The sequence below is a fragment of the Hirundo rustica genome, chromosome 19 (genome assembly GCF_015227805.2).
Source record: "Hirundo rustica isolate bHirRus1 chromosome 19, bHirRus1.pri.v3, whole genome shotgun sequence".
In the NCBI taxonomy this organism is placed as follows: Eukaryota; Metazoa; Chordata; class Aves; order Passeriformes; family Hirundinidae; genus Hirundo; species Hirundo rustica.
This window is the reverse complement of record NC_053468.1, coordinates 1,703,987-1,729,021: the sequence shown is the minus strand read 5'-3', so window position 1 is coordinate 1,729,021 and position 25,035 is coordinate 1,703,987. Positions and strand designations below refer to the sequence as shown.

The 25,035-nt window shown below is 54.3% G+C and overlaps 1 protein-coding gene across 1 annotated transcript; it reads left to right on the top strand.

Moving 5' to 3' along the window:
- The first annotated feature begins 666 nt into the window (after positions 1–666).
- DHRS11 (dehydrogenase/reductase 11) lies at positions 667–23,989 on the top strand. The gene is made up of 7 exons (XM_040082617.2): positions 667–827; positions 11,298–11,507; positions 17,666–17,760; positions 18,205–18,334; positions 19,416–19,508; positions 20,096–20,161; positions 21,355–23,989. Exons 1-7 carry the CDS (start codon positions 696–698, stop codon positions 21,394–21,396), a joined length of 768 nt encoding a protein of 255 aa, XP_039938551.1. The 5' UTR covers positions 667–695; the 3' UTR covers positions 21,397–23,989.
- The last annotated feature ends 1,046 nt before the right edge of the window (positions 23,990–25,035 follow it).

Here is a 25,035-nt window from a genome sequence, read left to right as displayed (position 1 = left end):
TCAGGGATGTGGTTTGGGATGCTGGAGGTGCTGCCAGCCCAGCAGTGTTGGTGGCATGGTCCCAACCTGGCACTGCTCAGCCTCAGGTGCCTGTTCTGCTTCCAGGAGCTGGGAGAAGGGGTGGCCGTGGAGCTGAGCTCTAGAAATCCTGGCCTGAGGGCTGTGCCCAAGGGTGCCACGCTTTGGGGGCAGGGGTTGGATGTGGAGGGTGCAGCTTGGGGTGTTGTTAAATCCCACCCTTTTCTTTCATCAACTCACTACCTCTACTTCCGCCTCTCCTGTTCCAATTACTCCGTTTCCTCGCACATTTCTGGGAATTACCGGAGCATCCTTGGCCCTGGGGAGGGGGATAACAGCCCCTTCACCGCGCTGCTCCTCCTGCTCTCCCCACACGCACTCCCTCCCTCTCCAGTCCTCTCTTGGCCGCTGCCTCCCCGCTCCACTCATCCATCGCGTGCCTTTCCAGGCGGGGGAGAAGGGAAAACCCCAACCCGGCTCCCATCTCCCATCCGGGAGCAAACTCGGCGCACGGAGGGTGTGGCCCGTGGGCGTGGCCCGTGGGCGTGGCGTGTCCACGGGGCGTGTCCCGCGGCCGGGGCGTGTCCCGGGGCGTGTCCCCGGGGCGGGGCGTGTCCCCGGCGGACGGGCGGGCGGCGCTTTGTGCGCGGCGGCGGCGGCGGGGCCGGGCCGGGGCCATGGAGCGCTGGACCGGCCGCGTCGCGCTGGTCACCGGCGCCTCCGTGGGCATCGGCGCGGCCGTGGCCAGGGCGCTGGTGCAGCACGGCATGAAGGTGGTGGGATGCGCTCGCAGCGTCGATAAGATCGAGGTACCGGCGGTGGCGGCGGCGGGGCGGGGGCCGCTTGCCTCCCTCCTTCCCTCCCTCCTTCCTTCCCTCCCTCTCTCCCCGTGAGGCCGCGGCGGAGCCGGGCGCTGACACCGCAGCCCCGGTGGGGTGGAAGGTGCCCGAGAGAAGAGCGCGTTCAGTTTTGCTGGGTTTTTTGTCGGTTTTTTTTCCCTATGAGCTGCTTCTTATCGAGGTTAAAAATAGCATCTCCCGTGAGCGGGATGGGGCTGCGGGGCCCCTCCGGCCCTGGGGGATGCGGCTGTTCCCAGGCGTTTTTAGGAGTTGCTGTTAAAACAGGCTGCGGTCCTGCAAGGAGCATCTCCACAGCCGCGTCAAAAAACCTCATGGCGCTGGCGTGAGAATAGAGATGCTTAAAAGAAGTGTTTTATCGGGATCCCTTCTGTGCCTCGCGGTGCCGCCAGCTAAAGCTTATTTGCAATTTAGGAAGTTTCCTCTCAGGGAGGAAATAAGTTTCAGTCGTCTTAAATGTTGCCATGCTGGGTGTCTGGAGCTAAAGGAGACCTGTGCAATATCCAGGGTTGTGTTTCCCTAGCCAAGGAGATAAGGGCTCTGCACAGCTGACTGCACTCAGAATAAAGGGTCCAAAATTCGTGGGAACCAAGGCTTGGCAAAGGTGGCGTTGTTAAGCGGGGTTGGGTGAAGAAGTGCTTGGGAAAAGCCCAACTTTCCCCCTTTTCCATTGCGTGTCCTGGAGGCGCCGCTTGCAGAGAGGAGAGAACATCAGCGTGACTTAGTGAACTGTCCTTTGAGGCTTGCTGCTAATTTTGGACTTCCCAGCGTTTTGATGCTGCGGTTTGCAGGGAAAGCTGAGCTCTCCAAAGGCTTTCCCACGTGCAGCTGCCGGTGGTGGATGTGCTGGAGCCTCGGGGTGCCTGGCAAAGGATGTGCAAAGGATGTTGTTGCTTCCCATTCCCCTCCAGAAAGCTATTTCCAATATTGCTGTTTCCAGCAGCGCCCTTATCTTGGATTTTGTTTTGGAATCTTTTCATTTGGGAAAGAAATCACTGCGACTTGTGTTTTCCTTCGGCGTTCACGTGAGTTTCCTTCCTTTCTGAACCTTTCCTGGCCAAAATACAGCGTGGGCTTAAAAACCAGAGCAGTGCTGTGAGGCTCTGTATTGTTTGTTTGGTGGTTTTTTTTTTTTTGGACGTGCACCAAGAGCAATCACTCCTGTATCGATGATGGATCGATCGGCTTTGCTCGGGGTGCAGATGTGCCTGAGTGCTGGCAGCTCCCAAATGTCCTGCGGTGTCTCAGACACGTGTTCCCACAGCAGCTGATGTTTGTCCCCGTTCCCTCCCTCCTCCCTGGGTCCCAAGTGTGCCCGCAGCGCTGTCATTTGTTTTGGTGGGTGTCTGGACTGTGTTTTGCTCCGCTGCTATTCTGGGTTTATTTATTATCGAGCGTGTTTCCTTAACGAGGAAGAAAATCCCAGCAGCGCTGCCCGCCCGGGGAAGGGAAGGTGCTGGCGCGTGGGGGGATCCAGGGTCACTGTGGGAACAGCTCTGTCGCCTCCTGGATGCTGTGGGAGAGCTTTGTACCCAATCCTGCCGTGCTTCAGAGCAGAGCTGTTCATGGAGCTTTCCTCCAGGAGATTCGCCTTGGGGCTTTTCCTTAAAAAAGGAAAAATAAATAAAATAGGAAGGTATCCAGACTATTGACTGGGGAGGATTTCAGGGATGCTCTGAGGGCTGGGACGCAGTGATGGAGGGAGGAGAGAAGAGGAATGTGGAGGAGCTGAGGGTCTGGTGATGCCAGAGCATCACTGCTGCAGTTAACAGAATTAGGGAATCCCAGGAGATTCCCTAATTCCCTGGTTTGGGTTGGAAGGGACCTTATAAACCATCCCATTCCTGACCCCACGGGCAGGGACACCTTCCCCTAGCCCAGGGTGCTCCAAGGCAGCTTGACCTGGGAGCAGGACAAGCAGCAGGGTGTAAAACCTGGAATACAGAGCTGGCTTTGTGGCACAAAACCATCATATTTCATCAAAGTTCATGAAAGCAACCGGTTTTAAGGTAAAATGGCTGGAACCCCCGTGTAAGGTGGTTTTGTAACCTCCAGCTAACTGAAAGAGCAGGTTGTCTAGTGGGGATTTAGCTCAGGCAATAAATGCTATGTCAAGATTTCTTAATCTCTTGGAAAATCAGATAAGGGCTTGAGGCAAGATAACGAAGGATTTGCAAAGTTGCGTGTTTGGCATTAAACCCCGTGTCACAACTTCAGTGGTCTTTACTTGGCTTTTGCAATGAAAATGTTAATGGCTCACAAAAAAACCGAAAAAAGAAAAACCCTAAAAAAACAACCTGCAGAAGGATCTTTTTTTTGTTTTTTTCCTTCCAGTGGCTGCACTGGCCACGTTTCCCTCTCTGCTCCCAAGCAGCTCCCTGCTCCTGCTGCTTCTGCTGCTGCAGACTCTTCATGTGGGTCATCAAACAGGAACTTTTAACAGTCAGACATCGAGGAATAAAATATAATTAAACTGGCTGCATTTTCCTTCTGCATGCCAGGAGGTAATTCAGGTTGAAGGCTTGTTTTAAATGCAGAGCCTGGAGGTACTAACAGCTGTCAAGGACTTTCTGGCGTGCGCTCAGCGAGTGTTTGCTGCTCTCCAGACACCGCCACGCGTTCCAAGTCAGGAGCTTTAACCAAAGCCAAGCGTTTTTAGCTGCTTGGAAGCTAAATTTGGGGGGAAAATGCTCCTTGGGAGATGATCACCCTCACAGGAACCCCCTTGGTGTTCCTGGGGTCTCCAGAGATTCGCTGAGGTTTACAGCCACTCTGGTGCTCTTCAACTTCCCTGCCCCTCGTGTTTTCCAGGGATTTGTGTTCAGTGTCTGGCTTCTTGCAGCAGCACAAAAAAGGGCAGAATTTGCACATGCATGGGACAAACTGTCCCCCCTGCCTCTCAGCTGGCAAACCCCTCTCTGGTCTTTTATTCAGTGAGATATGTGAGTTGTATTTTGCAGGGTTCATCCCCAGGGCGGGGGAGAACTGGGAGGGTTTTTCTGGCTCGGGGGGACTCTGCAGCTTTCCTCTTGCAGCACAGGAAGGCAGGAGACAGGGAGCTCTTTCTGACGGGTTGCAGTGATGCTGGTACTACGCTTTTTTTTTAATAATTAAAATTGATTTTATTTCGTATTTCTAGAGCATGGCAGAAGTGCTGGCAGGTGCTCTCCGTCCATCCATGGTGTCAGAGCCCTGTCACTGATGGGAGATGCTCAGGTGGGACACTCCCACCTGCTCCAGGTCACTGGAAATCTTCCAGCAGCTGGTTCATCCCTTGAATGCCTTGCTCTGCTGTGACCAGGGGCACCGTGGGTGCCGTGTTCCAAAAGAAATCCATTTTTTTCCCTCCTGTCTTTGTTGGCGTGCTGAGAGCAGAGCCGTGCAGGAAGCAATAAACGTGGCTTAAGATACAAGGTTTAACCAATTAATTCCGATGCATTTGTGACAGGTATTGATCAAAGGTAACATTTATAACCAGGGCCTGCTTTGTCAAGGTTAGATCTTGCTCAGGAAATAGCCTTTGGTAAGCTGAGCAATTGATTGCAGGCTGGAGCAGCCCAGTCTCTGAGGAGGGTGTGTGGGAGGAGGAGGAGGAAGGAGCTGAGTCTTCCTCGTAGGATCTGAGCATCCAGTTTTTGGGCTCTCTGGTCACTTGGTGCACCCTAAGGTGCAAGGGAGGCTCTGGACCCCGTAGGTGCTTCGAGAAGGGTAATTAACAGCTAATTGTCGAGTGTGGTGTTTAATTACTCGCAGGCAGATCACGTTGATGGTTTGGAGGTCCCCTGGTTCCCTTTTGGGGGTGTCTGTCCCTGTGCCCAGCAGCTGGGCTGGCTTTCCTGGGCTGTTCCCACAGGTTTCCCAGGTTTCAGGAGCAGCAGCTTCGGCCAGGACGATCCCAAGGCACAGGTCCCTGTGGAGTGAATGACCTTCAGAATCTCCTTGGCCTCAGGGAGGGATTGTTTTGTGTTTGGCCAAGGCTTTGCCTCGGGGATGGTGGGCTCAAGGCCGCTGAAGTGCTTTTATTGCCACTCGACCCTGAGCAGATCCTGTCCTGATAAACAGCAGAGATCCCATCATTGCTGCCCACAGTGGGGGGAACAAACACTGCTCTGTGCCCGCGATTTTCCTCGGCCTTGAGGCTCAGGGGGCTTAAACCAGGTTGGATTCCTCCTCTTTCTCCCCCAAAATGTGCTTTAAGAATGTCACTTTGCAGCAACCTCCCCCTTCTCTGCTGCTCTTCTGCTCCCCTGGGCTTTGCAATGGAGCAGCAATACCATGCTCAGAGCCCTAAAAATAAATAATAACTGAACCTTTCCCGGGATTTTGGAGCTGGGATGGGGCGGCGTGCTGCAAGGAAGGTCAGGTGGCTGTCCTGTGCCTCAGTTTCCCTGTGTAAAACCTGGCAGCTGTCCTGGGAAGGTGTGAGGGCTGCATTGGACACAGAGGGGACTTTCTGGCTGGTTTGGGGTTTAAGGAGAGTGCCCAGGGCAGGGAGGTGTGAAAAGAGCTGTGAAGAAAATCCGATGGTGCTTTATTAGCAGTTTTATTAGTTTATTAGCAGTTTGAGCTGTGCAGAAAGCAGTGGCTGTGCCCAAGTGGAGATTTCCCCTCTGTCCTGAGCCGTGTCCCCGTGGGCAGTGCCGGTGGGGATTGCCCGGCCCCTGGCAGTGATTCCCGGGTGGGTTTGTGCCGCCCCGGCTCCGCGAAATGCCGGATTTCTGTCCCCGCCGGGCCCGTGGGGCTCAGCCTCAGCTCTGCCCGGCTTAGCCGGGATTAGGCCGGCGTGGCCCCGGCGCGGCTGCAGATGTTGGATCGGGGCGCCCGCAGCTGCGTGTGCCCCGGGCAGGGCTGGCGCCCACCGCTCCCGCCCGGCCGGGATGTGCCGCAGCCTCCTCCGCCTGGCCGCGGGTCACAGACCCGGGCCGCAACAAAGCTCAGCACCTGCCAGCCGAATCTGGGAGCTGGGAGCGGCCCAGGGCCCTCCTGGCGTGCATTAATCTGCAGAAGAGGATTCCTGGGGGATTACGGGAGCTGAGGAGCACAGCGGGGAACACCCAGCCCTGCAGGAGGGCCACGGCCAGGGGTGCTGGCAGGAGGAGAGGACATCCCCAGCTCCTGTGACACTGGGGACCCGCAGTTCTGGTGCTGGTGGAGTGGCCCAGCCCCGGTGCAGCCCCTGGGTGCAGTGGGGTGTGCCCGGGACCCCCAGCTCGGAGCTCTGGGTGCGGCGTGATCCGCTGGGGCTTTGGCAGGGCTGGGGACGGTCCTGGGTGTCCCCAGGAGAGCTCCCAGCTCCTGCTCACCTGGATATTCTCAGTTCTGCGTTTTACTCAGGGTGGGTACGTGATGGTTTCCATGGGCCTCTGATGGCACATTCTCAGGGCATCTCAGACCTCCACTGCCGCAAGATTGGGCGGGGTTTGGTTTCGTTAAAATAATAATTTTTCCAGGTGGAGGTGACATAGGAGGCAGCTGCCAGGGGCTGGGGCTGTCAGGCAGGAGCTGGGGCTCAGCTCTGGGTGTCTGTGGGTTTTCTGGGGAATCTGATCAATCCCAATCCCAGCAGTGACCCCAGTGGTGAGGCTGGATCCTGGCTCTGCTGGATCCTGAGGGGTTGCGGGAGCTCCGTGGGCAGCCAGACAGCAGCTCCAGCCCTCGGCAGGGTTTTGGGGAGCAGCTCCAGCCCTCAGCACAGAGTTGCGGAGCAGTTCCACCCTCAGCAGTGCTGGAGAGCAGCTCCAGCCCTCAGCACAGGGTTGGGGAACAGCTCCAGCCCTCCGCAGGGTTTTGAGGAGCAGCTCCACCCTCAGCACAGAGTTGGGGAGCGGTTCCACCCTCAGCATGGTTTTGAGGAGCAGTTCCACCCTCAGCATGGTTTTGAGGAGCGGTTCCACCCTCAGCAGGGTTTTGAGGAGCAGCTCCAGCCCTCAGCGGGGTTTTGAGGAGCAGCTCCAGCCCTCAGCAGGGTTTTGGGGAGCGGTTCCACCCTCAGCAGGGTTTTGAGGAGCAGCTCCAGCCCTCAGCGGGGTTTTGAGGAGCAGTTCCACCCTCAGCGGGGTTTGGGGCTGCTTCAGGAGGCCGAGGGAGCTCTGTGCAGGGCCCAGGGGCAGGCTGAGCCCAGGGACAGGCTGAGCCCAGGGACAGGCTGAGCCCAGAGGCAGGCTGAGCCCAGGGACAGGCTGGGCCTAGGGACAGGCTGAGCCCAGGGACAGGCTGGGCCCAGGGACAGGCTGGGCCTAGGGACAGGCAGGCTCTGTGGGGCCGGCTTTAGGACAGGCACGGCTCACAGGAAGGCAGCGATATTGCTCTAATGAGCTGTCACGCTGGCAGCAGTGTCTCCTCCTCCTCCTCCCCCACGCCAGCCTGGAGCAAGAAGTGAGAAACTAAAAGTGCCTTGACGTGAGGAGGGACGGTGTGAGTGCCCGGAGGGAGCAGGGACCTCCTTTCCATTGTCTCATGGGTGACAGTGGAAACGGAAAATAAAGTGAGCTGAGGAAAACATTCCCTGGGATGTTTAACTGCTGGGAAAGCGCAGGGAGCAGAGGAGGCTTGGAAAAGCAGCCTGGGAGGAGAGCTCCCAGCTCCGGGGACGTGTGAGCATGGCTCAGCCAGACCCAGCTCTGCAGGAGCCTGGCTCCAGTGCCTGGGAAGAAGTGTGGGCTAGTATTTATCATCAATAATCAATACTTATCACAAAAAAAAATCAGTATTTATCACCAATAACCAATATTTATAATTTATGCCATCCTTGGGCCAAAAGGTACCCACAGCTCTGAGTGTGGTTCTCTCCACCTGACAGCGCTCTGGATCTCGCTCATGGTCACAGAGCCCTATGGAAATAAATAGATAAACCTCACCATAGTGCTTTATTCACTGTGCATCTCTATTGTGCCATTGTGCTGTTATTAAATCTTAATTAAAAGCGGCTTCAGACTTGCCAGTCAGTGGAATGAAAGGGTTTGTAAGCCCGCAGTTTTCTTTCACAGCTGCATGGCTGTTTGTTAGAATTTTTCTCCTTCATTTCCTTTAGATAGCAAAAGTAATTGGGGTGACTTTGGTGCTTTTCCAGTTGGTTTCTTGGTGCAGTTCTGTGTTCAAGCACGAGCTCAGTCAGTGGGACACGAGTACCTGTGATGAATGGCAGGTTAGATTAAAAATTACCTAATGGCTTCCTCGGCTTTAATCTCTCTGAACTAAATGCGTCTGAAGTTAATGGGATGGTTTGCCAAATAAAGCCCAGCTTGACTCTTTCTTCTCCCTCCTCTTTAGAGTCCCTTACGTTTTTGTACCAATTAGTTCTGTAAGACCATTTCAGCAGGACTGAATGTGAAGGCACTGTGCCCCATATGCACAAAGAGCATTTACCGTTTCTGGGGAGAACTGCCGGTTTCTGAACACAGCAAAAGCTGTCCCATCAATGTCAGGCATCCTTCCAGACTGGGTCACACCTGGCTGCCCATTTCCACACACCCAGAGATAATGATGTGGTACAGAGGTGCTGGAGGTGCCCCAGGCCAGGCTGGACAGGGCTCGGAGCAACCTGGGGTAGTGGAAGGTGTCCCTGCCCTTGGCAGAGGGGTGGAACTGAATGATCTTTAAGATCCCTTCCAACCCAAACAATTCTAATTTCAGATTTCCTTCTCCAGCTGCTGACTCGCACTGGCTTTGTCTGTATTGCTGTTGCACTACCTGCTCACTCTCAGATTGTTTAGGGAATCTGGAAAGCCATCTTTTTTCTCTTTTTTTTTTTTTCTTTCCTCCTTGTGCATGTGGCATGCTCAAAGTGGAATGAGCATCACTTGAGTGACTTAATGGATGCTCTGAAAAAACCCCCTCTGCGAGCTCCTTAGCTCACAGAGTTGCTTTTCAAAAGTCTCTTGCAAACTTGCCCGCAGTTGATGTTTCTTTGAAGAGTCTGTGATGACTCTTTATCTCTAGATGGTTGAAGCATTCAGCCCTGCCTGGGTGTCAGCAGCGTTCAGCACTTGGTTTTCAAAGAGAATTTGTTAGCACGAGTGCAGCCTGAGAGATGAAAGGATCTGAGCCTCCTTGGAAGAGACACCAGCCAGGGAAAGAAGGGTTTTGAGAGAGAGATTTGATTTCCCCGGTCAGTTGTGTCAGAGAAGCTTTCTGCCCAGGGACAAAGTCCTTTCTCTTGGTGTAGCTGGAGGCTGACGGGGAGCAGAGGATGGGCACTGGAGGCCCACAGCCACAGTGGGCAGCTTGGAGGGACCACAGTGAGACATCTGATACAACCTCCCTGCTCCAGCAGGGTCATCCCAGAGCAAATCACACCCCTTGTGTCCTCTGCTCCTTCGTCTGTGTCTGTGCTGAGGGGCTGGGCTGAGCAGGGAAAGCTTTCTCCAAATGGTGGAAGTGGCAGCTGGATGTGGAAAGGGAGCTGTGAAGCAGCCCTGTGTCGCTCTGGGCTGTCACTGAGCTCGTCTGTCCTTTCCTGTCCATGTTGATGGGCCCCTCTTCCCTCCAGCCAGCTCTCCTGGCACGGGTCCTTCTCTGGGAGCTTCCTCCCAACCCCTTGTGCTTGTGTTTCTCTTTTTTCAACATCTTCGGCGTTACCTGGTTCGCGCTCTCGCACCAGTTCGTGGTCCTTTTGCCCCTTTCCCCCTCCTGTATCTTTGCAGGAAAAAGGCCCCATCCCTGGAGCACTTTAGAACCTTCCAGCAGCTCACTCTTCATACTGCTGTGAATTTTCTAAATGCTGCTCTTGCAGATTTCCCCCACCTCTCGACTGTTTTTTCAAGCGTGTGCTCCGATGGTGAAAAGGAAGGTATTTTCCCACTCCCATCAGCGCATCATCAACAAGGTTGCCTGCATGGCAAAGTGCAGGCAGCCCCAGGAGGGCACAGAGAGGTGGGATCCAGTCCCAGGGGCAGCTTTGTTCAGGCAGAGCCGCTGTCAGCTCAGCCCCAGCAGGGCTCTCCGGGGATCCCGGTGCTGCCGGGATGGATCGATCTCCTCTCACGTCCGTCCCCTCCTTGCCTGCTGCTGTGAGAGCAATAATAATCATTCTTGTGTTACTGCAGCGCCTTCTCCGAGCTGGGAACCAGGCAGGACAGCAGCTCCTGCACCACAGCTGCAGGGGAGAAACGGGGAAAAAAAAACCCTGGGCTGGTTTTGGCTTGTGGTCTGTGAAAGCTGCTGGGCTCTGGGAAAGGCAAAGCTGCAACTCCCTGCTCAGGGCCTTGTTCCAGCTCTGTGGTGTGCTCAGCTGCTGGGAAACACTGAAAATCCTTTACCAGACACAGCCACTTGTCCCAGAATGCTTCAGATGAAGGTGTTTGGGGGGCAGGGAGGGGCTGGCGTTTGTCCCTCTGCAGGGCAGGAACTCTGAGCTCTTCGTGCGCAATCAACTTCCAGGAGATTCCTGCGCTGGACCTCGCTCCTCCTTTTATGAAAGGCTGGGAATTGCAGTCCTTGGAATGCAGGGAGGAGCTGGGAAAGCTGCCCTTGGCAGGAGCAGGGTTTATTGCACCCGCTGAAATGTCACTGTTGGTGCCGCCGCCGTGGGCGCCGGCGCTGGAGTGATTTGGTGGAGGTTTGTAGGCAGAGTCCATCTCCCCGCAGGAGCCAGACATCATGTGGCTCCTGCCTGGCGCTGGGAGCTGTCACTGTCACTGTCACTGCTGTGACACATCAGGGAGGAGATGCTGCTCCTCATTAGTGTCAGGGGTAGAGGGCATCCTCGGGAGGACGCAGCCGAGGCAGCAGCTCCCGGCCTTCCCTTGGCTTTGTACCACCCAGCCCGACAAAGGTTGGGATATTTGGAGGAATTCTTGGTCATGGCTAACCAGGAATTGTCAGGCACATCCTTTGCCAGCGTGGCAGGCTTGCAGCCTGGTGCCAGGGCAGGATTTATTTGTGTTTTGCCAGCACTGCTCACCTCAAGCAGGATTGCCCAGGGTGATGGACGAGCACCGAGCATGCCCTCAAGTTCAATAACTTAAAGGCTGAAGCTCTCAGCTTCTCCTGGATATCGAAATCTCCTTTTTCTTAATTAGCATCGCAGTAATTCTTCCCCAGTGCCTGCTTTTCAGCCCATGAGGTGGGTTTTGCAGGAAGCGGCTGGATGAGCTGCTCCACAGGGAGAGGGGGCTGATGGCTGTTTTCCTCCTTCCTGATGGCTGTTTTTCCCCTTCCTGGTGGCTTTTTCCCCTTCCTGATGGCTGTTTTTCCCCTTCCTGATGGCTGTTTTTCCCCTTCCTGATGGCTGTTTTTCCCCCTCCTGATGGCTGTTTTTCCCCTTCCTGATGGCTGTTTTTCCCCTTCCTGGTGGCTTTTTCCCCTTCCTGATGGCTTTTTCCCCTTCCTGATGGCTTTTTTCCCTTCCTGATGGCTGTTTTTCCCCTTCCTGATGGCTGTTTTTCCCCTTCCTGATGGCTGTTTCCCCTCTGTCTCCCCTAGAAGCTGGCAGCTGAGTGCCAGAGCGCCGGGTACCCGGGCACACTGATCCCCTACAAGTGTGACCTGTCCAACGAGGAGGAGATCCTGTCCATGTTCTCGGCCATCAAGACCCTTCACCAGGGCGTGGACGTCTGCATCAACAACGCGGGGCTGGCCCGGCCCGAGCCCCTGCTCTCGGGGAAGACAGAGGGCTGGAGGACCATGATAGATGTGAGTATTCCCCAGAGGGAGCAGCAGCCACTTCTCTGTCTCTTCTGGCCACCATCCACTCGTTTTGGAGCTGGGGATCTGCTCCCCAGCCTGCCCAGTTTTGCTGGGCTTCCCCTTTCCAGAGTGGAAGGACATCCTGCCCCGCTGAGCCCTCACCTTGGAGGATGGAGACACAGCAGCGTTTTTCCTTCATCTCACTGGCTTTCCTGGAGGGTGAAGAGCCTTGCTGCTTGTTTTTTTTCTTCAGTAAAGCAGGAAATCGAATGCCAGGCGCTGGGTTTTGCAGCTAATCCTGTTAGCTGTGGCAGTGGGTTGTAGGAATGGGCAGATTCTTTTGGGCTTAAAGAGCTGTAATGCTTTTTGTCTTTATAGCTTAATTTTCTGCCAATAATCTGGTTAGGGCTGGATGTGAATGGGAGCATTCCATGTGCTGAAATGGGAGTTGTGCCCATGACTCATCCCATTTACAACTCCTCCCTGGGTCCTCCTGTCCTGAAGTGCTGCTGGGCATCTTCCTGTGACTTCACCATTTTTTGTCATTATTTTTCTGCACACAGCAGTGGCAGCCACAGCTGTGGGACCTCGGGATGGTGTGGGTGTCCTTGCAATGTCTCTGGCCAGTGAGGTGCTGAACCAGGAGTGATTTCCACGGAGCGATTTCCCCTCCCATGCCGCCTTCTCTTGTGCATGGGAACGTTTTCCTCACCGGAGCGGAGCTCCTGGCTGTGAGCCGTCCTTGTGGCACCTCCAGCAGCTCTGAGAGCTTGTCCTGGTGAAGGGAAGGGCACGTCTGAGGAGCTGTTTGAAGCTGTGGGCTCAGGGCCACTGTGTCCAGCAGTGGAGTCAGCTGGGACGTGTCAGCCCCCTGCCTGTTCCTCCACAGTGCTCTCGGGGGCTGTGTGAAGCAAGACAGAGAAGCACAGTGAGACCTCAGCCTCCTGCTGCCAGGCCAAGGGCTGCCATATCCTGGCTAATTAAGTTCTTGTTAGGATTTTGGCCCGACTGCTGGCTGCTGTGACCGCAGCCAAAGCAAGCTGAGCTCAGCTTTGTGTGCCCAGCCAGGCTTTTGTGGGCTGCCCAGCCTGGGTCACTGCACAGCCACATCTCCCCGGCCCCCGTTGCCATGGAGGCTTTAAAGAAAATGAAGTGAAGTGGAGCTGAGGCTGAGCTGCTGTTCAGCAGGGCAAGCTGGGCCCTGGGGGTCACCTGGGCCATGGAAAATCCTTGTCCTGGTCCCCGGGATGTGCCCTGTGTGGATCCCTCAGGGATGCCGTGTGTCCCTCGTGCTCCTTTGTTTTTATCAGCTGGGCAGGCTGGGGGGACTTGTGGCTTTTCCCAGCTCCCCCAATCCATACTCCCTTCCCTGGCTGCTCAGCTGGAAGTGCTCCCTTCATCTCACCTGCCGCCACTTTTAGGGAGAAACGTTTTGGAGCGGGGATTGTCCTGTACAACACGCTCCAGTGCTGGTGTTTACAGCAGCTCAAAGTCAGGGGGTCTCCCTGCTCGTGGGGGCTGCTTTGGGGTGGGATGGGTGGGGAGGAGAGGCAGGGTGGTGACCCCACAAGGGCACTGTTAGGAGACCAGGCTGGGGGGCTGTTTTACTCCCAGGGACGATCTGCACGGCTCCCTCCGCTCCCACTGCTTGGCACAAACGCTGTTGTAGCAGCCTGAGACACCCCAGCTTTCTCCCTGTGCCGGCAGATATTGCCCTCTCACCATCCTCCCAGCAGCTGCTGGCGTGGCTCCTGGTTTCTGTGCTAATTGAACAACCCTCCAAGGGAAAGGCAAAGCCCTGGGATGCTCCAGAGCCCGAGGCTTCACCCAGCCCAGCCTGGGCAGCCCCACAAGCCTGGGCTTTGCTTTTTTGTATGCTGCCGAGGGGTGGGAACGGCTCCGTGGAGTTGTCCCTTTTGTCTGTGCCCCTGTTCTGTGGCTGCACAGCAGTGTCCCCTGGCAGTGTCCCCTGGCAGTGTCCCCTGGCAGTGTCCCTGTCCCCAGGCGGTGCAGGCGCCGTGGCAGGGCTGGGGGGGCTCTGCAGGGTCAGCCCCCGCTGCCAGGGCACCCTGGCAGCCCTGGCCAGGCTCCTTTCCCTCCCAGGGAGGGCTGCCAGCACCTTGCACGGGCCACTGGGCTTTGTGGGGCTGTGTGGCAGCAGGGAGGCTTCTTCCCAAGCTTCCTTGGAGAGCAGCGCGCTGGGAGATGCTGCTCAGTTGTTTCTCTTTCCTTTTTTGATTTTTTTTTTTCTTTTTAGGAAGCAAATTTCAAAGTGAAAAGGTTCCCATCTACTGTGTAACCGCTGTAGGAGCTTTTCACTCTGTTCCTCATCTCTTCCTCATCTGCAGTGCTGCTGTTACAAAGGAGTGAGATGGAAACACAGCTCTTAAAATGACTTTTTTTTGCTCTTAAGACTTCATATTCCTTGAAATGGAAATCCCTCTCCAAACCAAGTTCTAAAAACTAATGTTAAGTAGGATGGATATCCAAGATACTGAGTTTAGGAAACCCAAAATAGATTTTGCATTCCAGGAACGAGTCCATCTCAGGTGTGTTTCACCTCTGGGCTGCAGGATGGGAAAAACAGTTTCCAAACAGCCGTCGATCCTTCGATGCAGGAGGCATTAGGGCCTTAAATTAAAGGCTTCTTTTCTTCTTTTTTATATTTTTCTTTTCCTTTTTGGTAAATTGATTTTTGCTTCCATGCATTTTTTATGAGCTTTGAGGCTCTGTGTCCTTCCAGATTCCCCTCTCAGTATCCTCCCTCTTGCTGTATATCCAACAGTCGGAACCATGTGATAATTTACTTATTCCTCTCCTTTTCTAATGCTCCGGTTCTTTATTGTCTGGTATTTATTCCCAAGCTGGGAGCTGCTTCTCCCCAGGCTGCAGGATGTTTGGAATGGTGGATGAGCTGCCTTGCAGCAGCGCAGAGCCCTGCCTTGGCAGCCAGCAGTTCTGCTGTGGGTGCAGCAGGGAAGGTGTCACCTCAGGCAGGTTCTGAGCCCATCCTCCCCTGGTTCACAGCCTCCCCCGTTTTCTCCCTGGTTTGTGAGGCTGGAGCAGAGTCCTGATGTGCAGCAGGAGCTGGGGCTGGGTGCTGGGAGCCTCTGGGGGCTGCAGCAGCTCCTTCACCTTCCACCCGCTGACCTTTCCAGCCAGGAATTCCAGCCGAACTTCCCCTTTTCCCTGCTCAGAGCGCTGCAGCACGCATCCTCCCGCTCCCATAGACACCGAGTGGGTTTGATTCTTGGCATTATGCACTGAGTGTGTTCAGTGGATACAGGCTCTGTTCTCCTTGCTTTTCTGAACCATCTGTGCAGGGATGTGTTTGCTGTGAGCCGCGTTTCCATACGCGCTCTGGAGCCGGGGCTCTCGTTTGGACGCCTCGGGAGAGGCCGATTCTGGGAAAGTGAAATGCTGAGCACTTCTAGGAACGGGATCTTTTGTGTGCTCTGATCTGGCAGCTGGAGATCCTTAATTGCTGGGAAATGTGGTTTGTGCCGCAGAGCTGCTGCCTGTGCACCGAGCAGGGCCCAGGTGTGTTGGCCATCCCCGCCAAGGGACCTTGGAACCTTTTCTCCTTAAAATGGGAACGAGGCAGAAAAGTGTCTGCTGTGGGGGTTTGTAGCAGCAGCAGCCTCGGGGTGATGCACTCTTGCTCATTTTCCAGGCCTGTTTTTAGGTTCCTCGATGCCTGCTCCACGCTCTGAAATGGGATTTCACCCCCCAAACCAGTCTGTGCTGCTGGGAAAAGGCCATCCCAGCTCAGCTGCCCTCCAGCCAGTTGTTCTGTGGTGCCCTGGGGTTTTATCACAGGGCTCTGGACTTTCCCATGTGGCTACTGACTGGGATCTCTCTTTGCCAGGAGCTGTCAAAACGCTGTAACTTTGCCCGGGCCGGGCACGGCTGCTGCGTGAGTCGCAGGCTTTGGGATGATGTTACCCTCTAGTGGCCTTTGGAGAGGGAGTTGGGAGCGAGCGTTCCAAAAACGAGCTGGGCTGGGGCATCCTGGGGCGCCCAGGGAGGCAGGGATCTTGTTTGTCACGGAGGGTTTTACACCAGCAGCTCCCAGATCCCGACCCCAAAGGACTGGGTCAGGCTGGAGCTTTCCCTGACCGCCCTGCTGCGGAATCCCAAATCCCTGCCTGCTCTGGGCTCTGCTCCAGCGCTGGGGAGCCCTTGTGCCACCTTCTCTGCTGGTTTTCCTCCTGGCACGGCGCAGGTGAATTCCCGGGTTAAAGATTCATCTCTGCGCTTCCAGGTGTGATGGCCGAGGTGGCCGGCAGTGACTCTGCTGGACCAAAGTGCACTTGGGACGGGGCTGATGGCTCCGCTCGTGCTGCCTGGGTGCTCCCAGGATCAGAAAAACGCCCTCTTTATCTCTGGCCGGGACAGAACCCTCCGGGATGGCCTCTGCCAGTGAATGGGGAGCAACCACCAGACAACAGCAGATCCTTGAGCTGACCCCGCTCCTCTTTGTGCTGCTCAGTATTGCATCTCTCAGCTCCATCCCTTCCCAAGCCGGTGTCCCTCCCCTGCCTGTCCTTCTGTGCCAGCTTGTCCGGGTTATTCTGCCCCATTCTTGTTCCTTTCCCAGCGATGATCCCCAGCCCTTTCCCGTCTCCATCCCTCCTTCCTGCTGCTCCACCCGTTTACGGCGGCACCTCCCTTCTGATTGATCAGAAAATCGGTTCATCCCGGAGATTTCACCCTCTGCGCTGTGCTCAGACCCTTCCCTGCTGCTGGCAGAGTGACTCGGGCTTGGGCAGGACCTGCCCGGGGGTGCTCACACCCTCCAGCAAACCCCCTCCCAAACCTCAGCCACGCGAGCAATTAGCAGGGATTGTTGCTCATCAGTCCTGCACGTACCTCTGGGCCCTTTGTATCCCAGCCGGGAGAATTTCCTTATCTTTATCTCCCCGGCGGCTTTGACTCTGTTTTACTGTCGCGAAAGGCTGGAGGCAGCCGAGCGTTAATGCTTGAGGTGATAGGACCGAGTTTAACCGAGCCAGGGCAGCGCTGGTCCAAAGAGCGAGAGCCTGGAATGCTCTGGATGCTAAAGGAGCGGGGAAATCGCGGCCCAGGGCTGAGGAAAAGCTCAGCAGGGTGAGCTGCCCGCTCTGGTGTTCCCTGGGGCACAAAGTGACCTTTGGTTGCTGTGCCCGGGGGCTCCTCTGAGCTGCTGGCGCTCTGACAGGCAGGATCTGGGGATTTCCTCGTCAAGGAGCTGACCTAATTACCTGCTGGCAGTGCCCTGCCAGCTGGACAGCTCTGTCTCCTGCCCGGTGCTGCCCGTGGGTTTGCCCTGCCTTCATCTGGCCTTTGCACCTGCCCCTAAAACAACCAAACCCATTTACTTCTGCTCTCTCTGGGTGTCTGCGCGTGTTATAAATACACATAATATTGTTGGCTTTTGGCAAATATTAAGATAAATGCTCCGTGTGTGTAATGTTAAAATAGCTTTGCTTTTATTTCCGCTGTTGACAAACACTTAAGCGTAGTAATCGTAGTAACTAATAGTTTTAGTCAGAGTAACAACTAAATAACAATAAACTTTTAGTCAGAACTAAATGTTTAGTCAGAATAACGTCCAGTGAACTTATGATAAAAACCCTACTATTAATATGCCAACTATCAGCATCTATCATCTAAAGAAAGTATAAACCAAAGCCCAAACTAGAAGTAATAAAAGAGAACAGACCAAAAAACAGACTCTAAAAAAGCAACCCCCAAAAAACCCCCATACAAAATAGTTCCTAAAATATGTAAATAAACTAATTTATAGAAAAATATAAATATACATAAAGGTTTATAAATATACAACAAGTTAATACAATATAAATATTTAAGAAGTATCTCCCAAAAATAACAGTGTACTCTTGGCTAAATGCCGAACACCCAGCCGTTTTTAACCCTTTACTTCATTTCTTATCTCCTATTATCTTTTTATTAAACATTTAATTTTACAAAAACCAAACAAGGCTCGTTTTTCACAGCTCCCCCCCTGCCCTGTGGCTGCAGCCCCCAGCTCAGGTGTGGGCTGTGAGGATGGGGAATTCCCTGGGGACAGCGACTGGAGCCGATATCCCGGATTTTGGGCAAATCCAGGGGTGCCAGGCGGGGCTGCTGGCCTTGATTTATTCCTCTTTTCTCCCACTCAGGTCAATGTGATGGCTGTCAGCATCTGCACCCGGGAGGCCTATCAGTCCATGAAGGAGAGAAACATCGACGACGGGCATATAATTAACATTAACAGGTGAACGGAGCGGGGTGGGATCAGCCTCGGGGCCTTCCTGCTCCTCCCTGCGGCACAGAGAGGATTTAAACACCGGGAGGGGTCAGCCGTGGGCGCTTCCTCCTCCTCTTCCTCCCTCCTGCCTCACAGGAAGGGTTTGAGCGCTGGAGTTTCAAGCTTGCTGTGGTGCTGATGGGGTTTTGAGACTCCAAACTTAATCTTTGCTGGTCTAAAGCAAGGGAGACCAAACCAGGGAGGAAAGGATAATCCAAACCAGAGAGGAGAGGACGATACCAGCCGCTCCAGATGGGTGAAGACTGATTTCTGGAGCGGGTCAGGAAGTTCTGGCTGTGTCCAGAGGAGCCTGGGGTGGTGCCAGCCTCTCAGTGGGTTTGCTGTGATGCTGTGAGTGCCCCATGGGGTCCCTGCCAGGTGCCAGCAGTGTCCCCTGTGCTCTGTCCCCAGCATGAACGGGCACAGCGTGGTGCCCCAGTCCGTGGTGCATTTTTACAGTGCCACCAAGTACGCGGTGACGGCGCTGACCGAGGGGCTGCGGCAGGAGCTGCGCGAGGCCAGGACGCACATCCGAGCCACAGTGAGTGCCCGGGGCCCCCTGCTGCCCTCTGCCCTGCTGGGAGGCAGCCTGGTGGGGCAGAGCCCTTCCCTTCCCCAGCCTGGGGATGGTCAGGAGATCTGTGGGTTTTCTCATCTCCTTTTCTCCTGTTAAAACCGGGATTAATGCTCTGAGGTGCGCTTTCGTGTTCTGACTCAGTTGTTTGTTAATTCTTGTCTATGTTACAGTCTCACTAGTTGTGAGTTCTGTCTAACAAAGTGAAAAATGACTCTGTCTCTAACTCTTTCCAAGGTATTTTAAGCATAAATTGTCCAATAATGAGATGACACCTAGATGATTTTCACTTTTAGCCCAATAACCAAGCACCCGTGGCCCGCAATGTGGATTTTTTCACCCAATTACAAAACACCACCCACACTCATGAAGAAAAAGGTGAAAAAGAAGAACTTAGCCCATGCCCTAAAACCTCCACCTTGCTCTCAATATATATTACCATACACTAAAACCTTAAACTCTGAGTTTTGCACCCTGTGATATCTCACACTTCTATCCAAACCACACACCCACAATCCCAGCGCTGGCACTCAACTTTGGGAGCTGTTCCACGGCCTCAGGTCAATGCAGTGTTCTCCTGGGGGTCAGTGCCTGTGGGCACAGAAATCCTGGAATTCCCAGTGCCCAGGGTTCCAACTGAAATCCTGTGGGAAGCTCAAACACAGAGTTTGAGAGCCAAACTCTGTGGTTCTCTTGCCCAGGCAGGTTGGGGCACAGAAGGTCTGGAAAGGGATTTTTTTTTTTTTGAGTGCACAAAGTGGGCAGTTGCTTGTTGGGAGGTGTCACATCAACAGAGGGAGGCACTCAGCTGGGGTCAGAGCTTTTCCATGTTTTTCTTTGCTTCTCTGTCCCTCTGGGGTGTGAGGAGGGAATTACCCACCAGAGGTACCTGCCCCAACAAGCATTAAGGCAAGGTCTGCTCACTTCAACTGTTCCCTTAAAAAACGGGTGGGAAAGGAGAATAACAGACAATTTTGGGTTTTTTAAAAAATTCTTTTACTGAAGGGGAATTACAAATCCTATTAGGATGTGCTCTGCTTTTTTCCAGTGTATATCTCCAGGACTGGTGGAAACAGGATTTGCTTTTAAACTTCATGATAACGACCCCGAGAGAGCTGCTGCAACCTACGAGAGCATTCGGGTAGGACTTGGAGGAGTAGAAACAGAGGGGAGTGGCTCTGATTATAACTGAACAACCTTTCTCCTGCCTGATGCTTCCAGAGAGTGCCCAGTGCTCTCCAATCTCAGCCCTCAAACCTCAAATTTTCCACTGCTGTTCACACGCTGTGCACCGTGGTTCAGTTTCCAGCTCCTTACGTTTTTCCCCTTTGTTTTGATGCCTCTGTAAATAAGTGTCAGTCAGCTTCGCCGTTCTGCAGGCTCTGACTTCCTCACGGCACAGAGGGTGACTTCCTCACGGCAGAGGTGCCAGCGCAAGGAGGAGCATGGGGTTTCCTCTGGGAATTCCTGGTGAGGATGGCATTGCCTGACCTGGCAGCGTTGCTGTGCCAGCACTTGAGGTCACTCACGGCAACCGAAGATTTACCAGCACCAGGCACATCCTTGGTTAAATTTGTAATGGCTTGGGCGTCTCCTGCTTGCTTGCACCTTCTGGACGTGCCCCAGTGACGCTGTGTGGCCTCCCTGTGGGTGGGCAGGGGAGGAGGGATCTCCTGGGGAGCTCTGTGTGCTGCCCTTTGACCGAGAGCCCCTTTGCTGTCGTTGCAGTGCCTCAAGGCTGAGGATATGGCCAACGCTGTCATCTATGTCCTCAGTGCCCCTCCTCACGTACAGGTAGGCTGGGGCTGAGCCTGGGGCTGAGGGCTGGCCTGGCCTGGCTGATCCACCACGGGGTCAGCTGGGAGCTTAGGGAGATTAGCGGGGATCACGTTTGTTGAACTGCCCGGTGGCAGCTCTGGGATGGCACTGCTGGGGCTCTGGGGTTGATCTGGGTGTGGGATTGCTCTGGGATGGCGCTGCTGGGGCTCTGGGGTTGATCTGGGTGTGGGATTGCTCTTGCTCAGGGTGTGAGATTGCTCTGGGATGGCGCTGCTGGGGCTCTGGGATTGCTCTGAGTGTGGGATTGCTCTGGGATGGCACTGCTGGGGCTCTGGGGTTGCTCAGGGTGTGGGATTGCTCTGGGATGGTGCTGCTGGGGCTCTTCACATCCCTGTGGACCCAGCAAAGGCTGAGCTGGCTCTGATTCTTCCCCCAGAGGGTGCTGGGGCACTGCCCAGGCTCCCCAGGGAATGGTCACATTCCCAAGGCTGCCAGAGCTCCAGGAGCGTTTGGACAATGCTCTCAGGGTGGGATTTTGGGGTGTCTGTGCAGTGCCAGGGGCTGGACTAGATGATCACTATGCGTCCTTCCCAACTTGGGATATTCTGTGATTCCATGATCCCAGAAAAGGGCTGTGAGGGCCCGGGCATGCTCTGCCCTTTTGGATGGTGTCATCTGAGATTTGCTGGGGCTCTTGGCCTCTGCCAGTTGCCAAATGACATTTTGGACCTGTTCCCCCAGGAAACAGGAGAGAGGGACTCTCCTCCTGAGGAACAAGAGATACTTGGCCAGCTTTGGGCTGGAGGCAGGAGGAGCAGAGCTGCTGTTGTGGGAGCAGACTTTGATCCCCAGAGGTTCCTCAGTGTCTGGGATGAACTCTGCTCCCTGGAGCAAGGCATGTCCCCTGGCACTGCATCCCTGGGGATAACTGGCTTTTCTTGGCTTAAAAAGATAAAAAACCCTGCCTGAGGCAGCTCTGAGAGCCGGCCCAAACTGCAGCCTTGAGCCCTGGGGTTCACCCTGCACCTTTTCTATGCACGTTTGAGCTTTGGCCGCCTGCTGAGGGCAGAGCAGATCCCTTCACCTCTGCCTTCCTCAGAGCTCTGCTAATCAGGCTCGTTCCTGGTCACAGGCTGGTGCCAGTGCACAATTCCCGTGCACAACTCCAGTGCACAACTCCAGTTCCAGCCCACGTTGTTCTCTTGCAGATCGGGGATATACAGATGAGGCCCACGGAGCAGATCTCGTAGCAGGGGAGGAGGATGAGGAGGACCATGAGCAGCACCCTGCCCACTCCACTTGGAGCCCTCTGGCAGCCCAGGGTTCCCTCGGCTGGCTGGCAACGTTTTAATCAAGTACCAAGGATCATGCTTGAAGAATTATTTTTCTCTCCCTCTCTCTGAGCTGGTGCTGGTGCTGAGCCAGTTTGAAAGAAAAGAAAGAAAGAACCACAAACTCGTAGTGGGTCTCCTTCTCCCCCACTCCTTTCTGAAACTGCTTAAGAGTAAAAAAATGTATTTGAAAATAATGCAGGGAAGTGGTTTGTGGAAGGTGGTTTGTCTCCAGGCTGGTTTATTCTTCCTTTTGCTTTCTTTTCGAGGTTTGTTTGATCTTAGTTGCTGGTGCTGCGTGTGGACCTGGGTGAAGTGGCACAAGGTGTTTGCCAGCTTCAGTGTGCTTAGGGCTTGAGATTTTCAGTGGATGCCACACATGAATCCATCGAATATTTTGAGTTTATTTTCATCAGGTTGATTACTGATGGTGATGATGCATGTGATGTTTTCTATTTCTTTTGTATTCCACCGCCCTGACCCCAGTGTACAACCTCCCCTTCACATGAATCATGCCTGCCAAGTTTGAGGGAGTATAAATGTGTGTGCTTGATATTTCTCTTTTTTTTTTCCTAGGTAGGTAAATAGTTGGAGGAAAAGCACCTGTCCCTGTGCAGGTTAGGATGATAATCTTAAGTGGCATAGTTACAGTAAGAGTGAGTTGTTTGGTATTTTTAATAAAAACTAAACGTGTGCTGTCTTGTGATCACCTCTATCCTTGGTATCATCTCCCAGCACTCTCGATGTTCTGTATGTGTTATTTGCATGCATTGACACTTTTCTGGAAATGTGGATTGCTCTGGTGCTGTGGAAATGCTGGTGCTGAGGAGCTGGAAGTGCTGGAAGTTTATTTTTATGTAGAGACACAAACTGAGAGAGAGAGAGAGAGAGAGAGAGAGTGGAACGAGCCGTGCCGGAGGTGTCCGGAGCGAGGAGAGATTTGTAGGGGCATTTTGGCTACAAAAAGCAGCAGGTGGAAGGTCTGGCTGAGATCTCGTGTTGGTGCAGCCCCGGTGTTCGGCTCTGGGTTTACTCTGAGTTGAGGGAGAAGAGAATTGGCCCCAGAAGCAGAGCTGGAGCTGCCTGGAGACTCTCTGCAGGGAGGTCTGTGTGTGTCCAGCTCTCCGTGGAGCTCTCGGACACGTTGCCTTAAGACTGCAGACCCTGTGCAGCTCCTGCCGGGCTCCAGGCAGCGTCTCAGAAGGTCAGGGACGGTCAGTTGGTGGGAGCAGAGGACGGAGGGCCCGGGAAATCGGGGTTGGATCGTTTGGCTTACACCAGGAGAGCCCTGGGAGTTCACCCACGTTTCCCCTCCGCAAGGGAGACCAGAGCTGGGCCACCGGGACACGAGTTCAGCTCCCTGTACAGCCTTGGGCAAGTCACTTTACCTCTCTGCCTCAGCTTCCCCGTCTGGAGAATGGGGATAACGACACTCACCTACCTCACAGGGGTGTTGTGAGGGCTCACGAGCTTTTGTAAAGCACTTTGACCACGACAGGCGCTGTGTAAGTGCTGAGTGTTGATATTGAAGTATTATTGTGAATTTAAACCTTGTGATACCTAGAATTCCTTGTGCCAAAGGTGAGCAGCCGGAGGAGGATACAAGGAGAAAACTGGCAAAGTGTTCCTTTCATGATGGCAACGACAAAAGGCAGTTTGCCCCCCTTTTTTTTTTCCTCTTCATTAACACACGGTGTGTTCTGTCCGTTCCTCACCTGTCACCCGTTTCTACTGACAAGTGCACCTGGGATTTGGCTTTTTAATTTATTGTGAGTGAAGTCCCAGCCCCTTGGGAAGCCTTGCACTGCCCTGCTCCGGGATGCCAAGGTGGTGCCTTTGTGTGGATTCCCAGCAGGTGCCCTGGGCAGTGTGTGCCATATTTAGCAGAAGGTGGTTGAACTACCATAAAGAGGCCAAAAAAAAAAAAAAAAAAATTTTTTTTTTTTGAGAAATTAGGAACTTCTGAGCAGAAAACGACCGAGCAAGGATGTGGGCAGCAGTGGTGAAACACTGAATTGTGGCAGCAACTGTGTGCAAAGTTCAGCAGATGTTGAAATGTGTGGCTGAGGAGGGGCTTTACATCTCCCTGTGCTGTAAAAGGAGGATTTGGAGAGAATTGCTTAAGGTGCAGAGCCTTGACAAAGGGTTTGTCAGGGTAGTTGCTCCCTGCAAATACAACCTGGCTGCCCTGCAGCCCTGCGAGTTGTTTGGTTTTATTCCCCCAAGGACATTTGTAAGTCTCTAAAGTAACCTCGAGATGACGTGCAGTATATTTTTCCATCCAAAGTCTGGTTTTAGGGGATCATCCCTGCTGCCCTTCAAGCTCCCCCACGAAGGAGGAGCTCCTCGGGTGGCCTTGGTGGCACCTCCTGCCACCTTCCTGGGATGAGATGGGACACGACTCCGAGGCACTGAAACCCCTGGAACGCGAGGATCAGTGAACTGTGTAATTTATCAGTAGGTTTCTAATTGTGAACTGTAAAATAAAGAATAAAAAGAGAGGCACACTGTGGTTCGTTTGTGGCGTGTTCTGTTATTTTTGTAGTTGAAACTGAACAGCCTTTTCTCTGTTCACAGCCATAGTTTTGTTTGGAGAATGACCCAAACAGAGAATCCTTCCATTTTTGGGGTCTTTATGAGTTAAAAAATAGAATTTCTTTCCAGAGCTGGACAGCATCCATTTCTCTCAGGAATAACCTGTGGAGATCTGTCCGGGAGCTTTGGGGTTCCCCATTCCCAGGGTCTGTCTGGGAGCTCTGGGATGCTCCGTCCCTGTTACCTGGGGTCTCTCTGGGGTCCCTGGGGTTCCCCATTCCCAGGGTCTGTCCTGGGTCTCTGGGATGCTCTGTTCCCGGTGTCTGTCCGGGATCAGTGGGGTTCCCCATTTCCCATTCCCGGTGTGTGTCCGGTGTCTCTGGGGTTCCCCATTTCCCATTCCCGGTGTGTGTCCGGTGTCTCTGGGGTTCCCCATTTCCCATTCCCGGTGTGTGTCCGGTGTCTCTGGGGTTCTCCATTTCCCATTCCCGGTGTCTCTCCGGTGTCTCTGGGGTTCCCCATTTCCCATTCCCGGTGTGTGTCCGGTGTCTCTGGGGTTCCCCATTTCCCATTCCCGGTGTGTGTCCGGTGTCTCTGGGGTTCCCCATTTCCCATTCCCGGTGTGTGTCCGGTGTCTCTGGGGTTCCCCAGTTCCCATTCCCGGTGTGTGTCCGGTGTCTCTGGGGTTCCCCATTTCCCATTCCCGGTGTGTGTCCGGTGTCTCTGGGGTTCCCCATTTCCCATTCCCGGTGTGTGTCCGGTGTCTCCGGGGTTCCCCATTTCCCATTCCCGGTGTGTGTCCGGTGTCTCTGGGGTTCCCCATTTCCCATTCCCGGTGTGTGTCCGGTGTCTCTGGGGTTCCCCAGTTCCCATTCCCGGTGTGTGTCCGGTGTCTCTGGGGTTCCCCATTTCCCATTCCCGGTGTGTGTCCGGTGTCTCTGGGGTTCCCCAGTTCCCATTCCCGGTGTCCCCGCCCGCCGCCAGGGGGCGCTGCCGCGGGGCGGGGCCGCCGGAAGCGGAGCG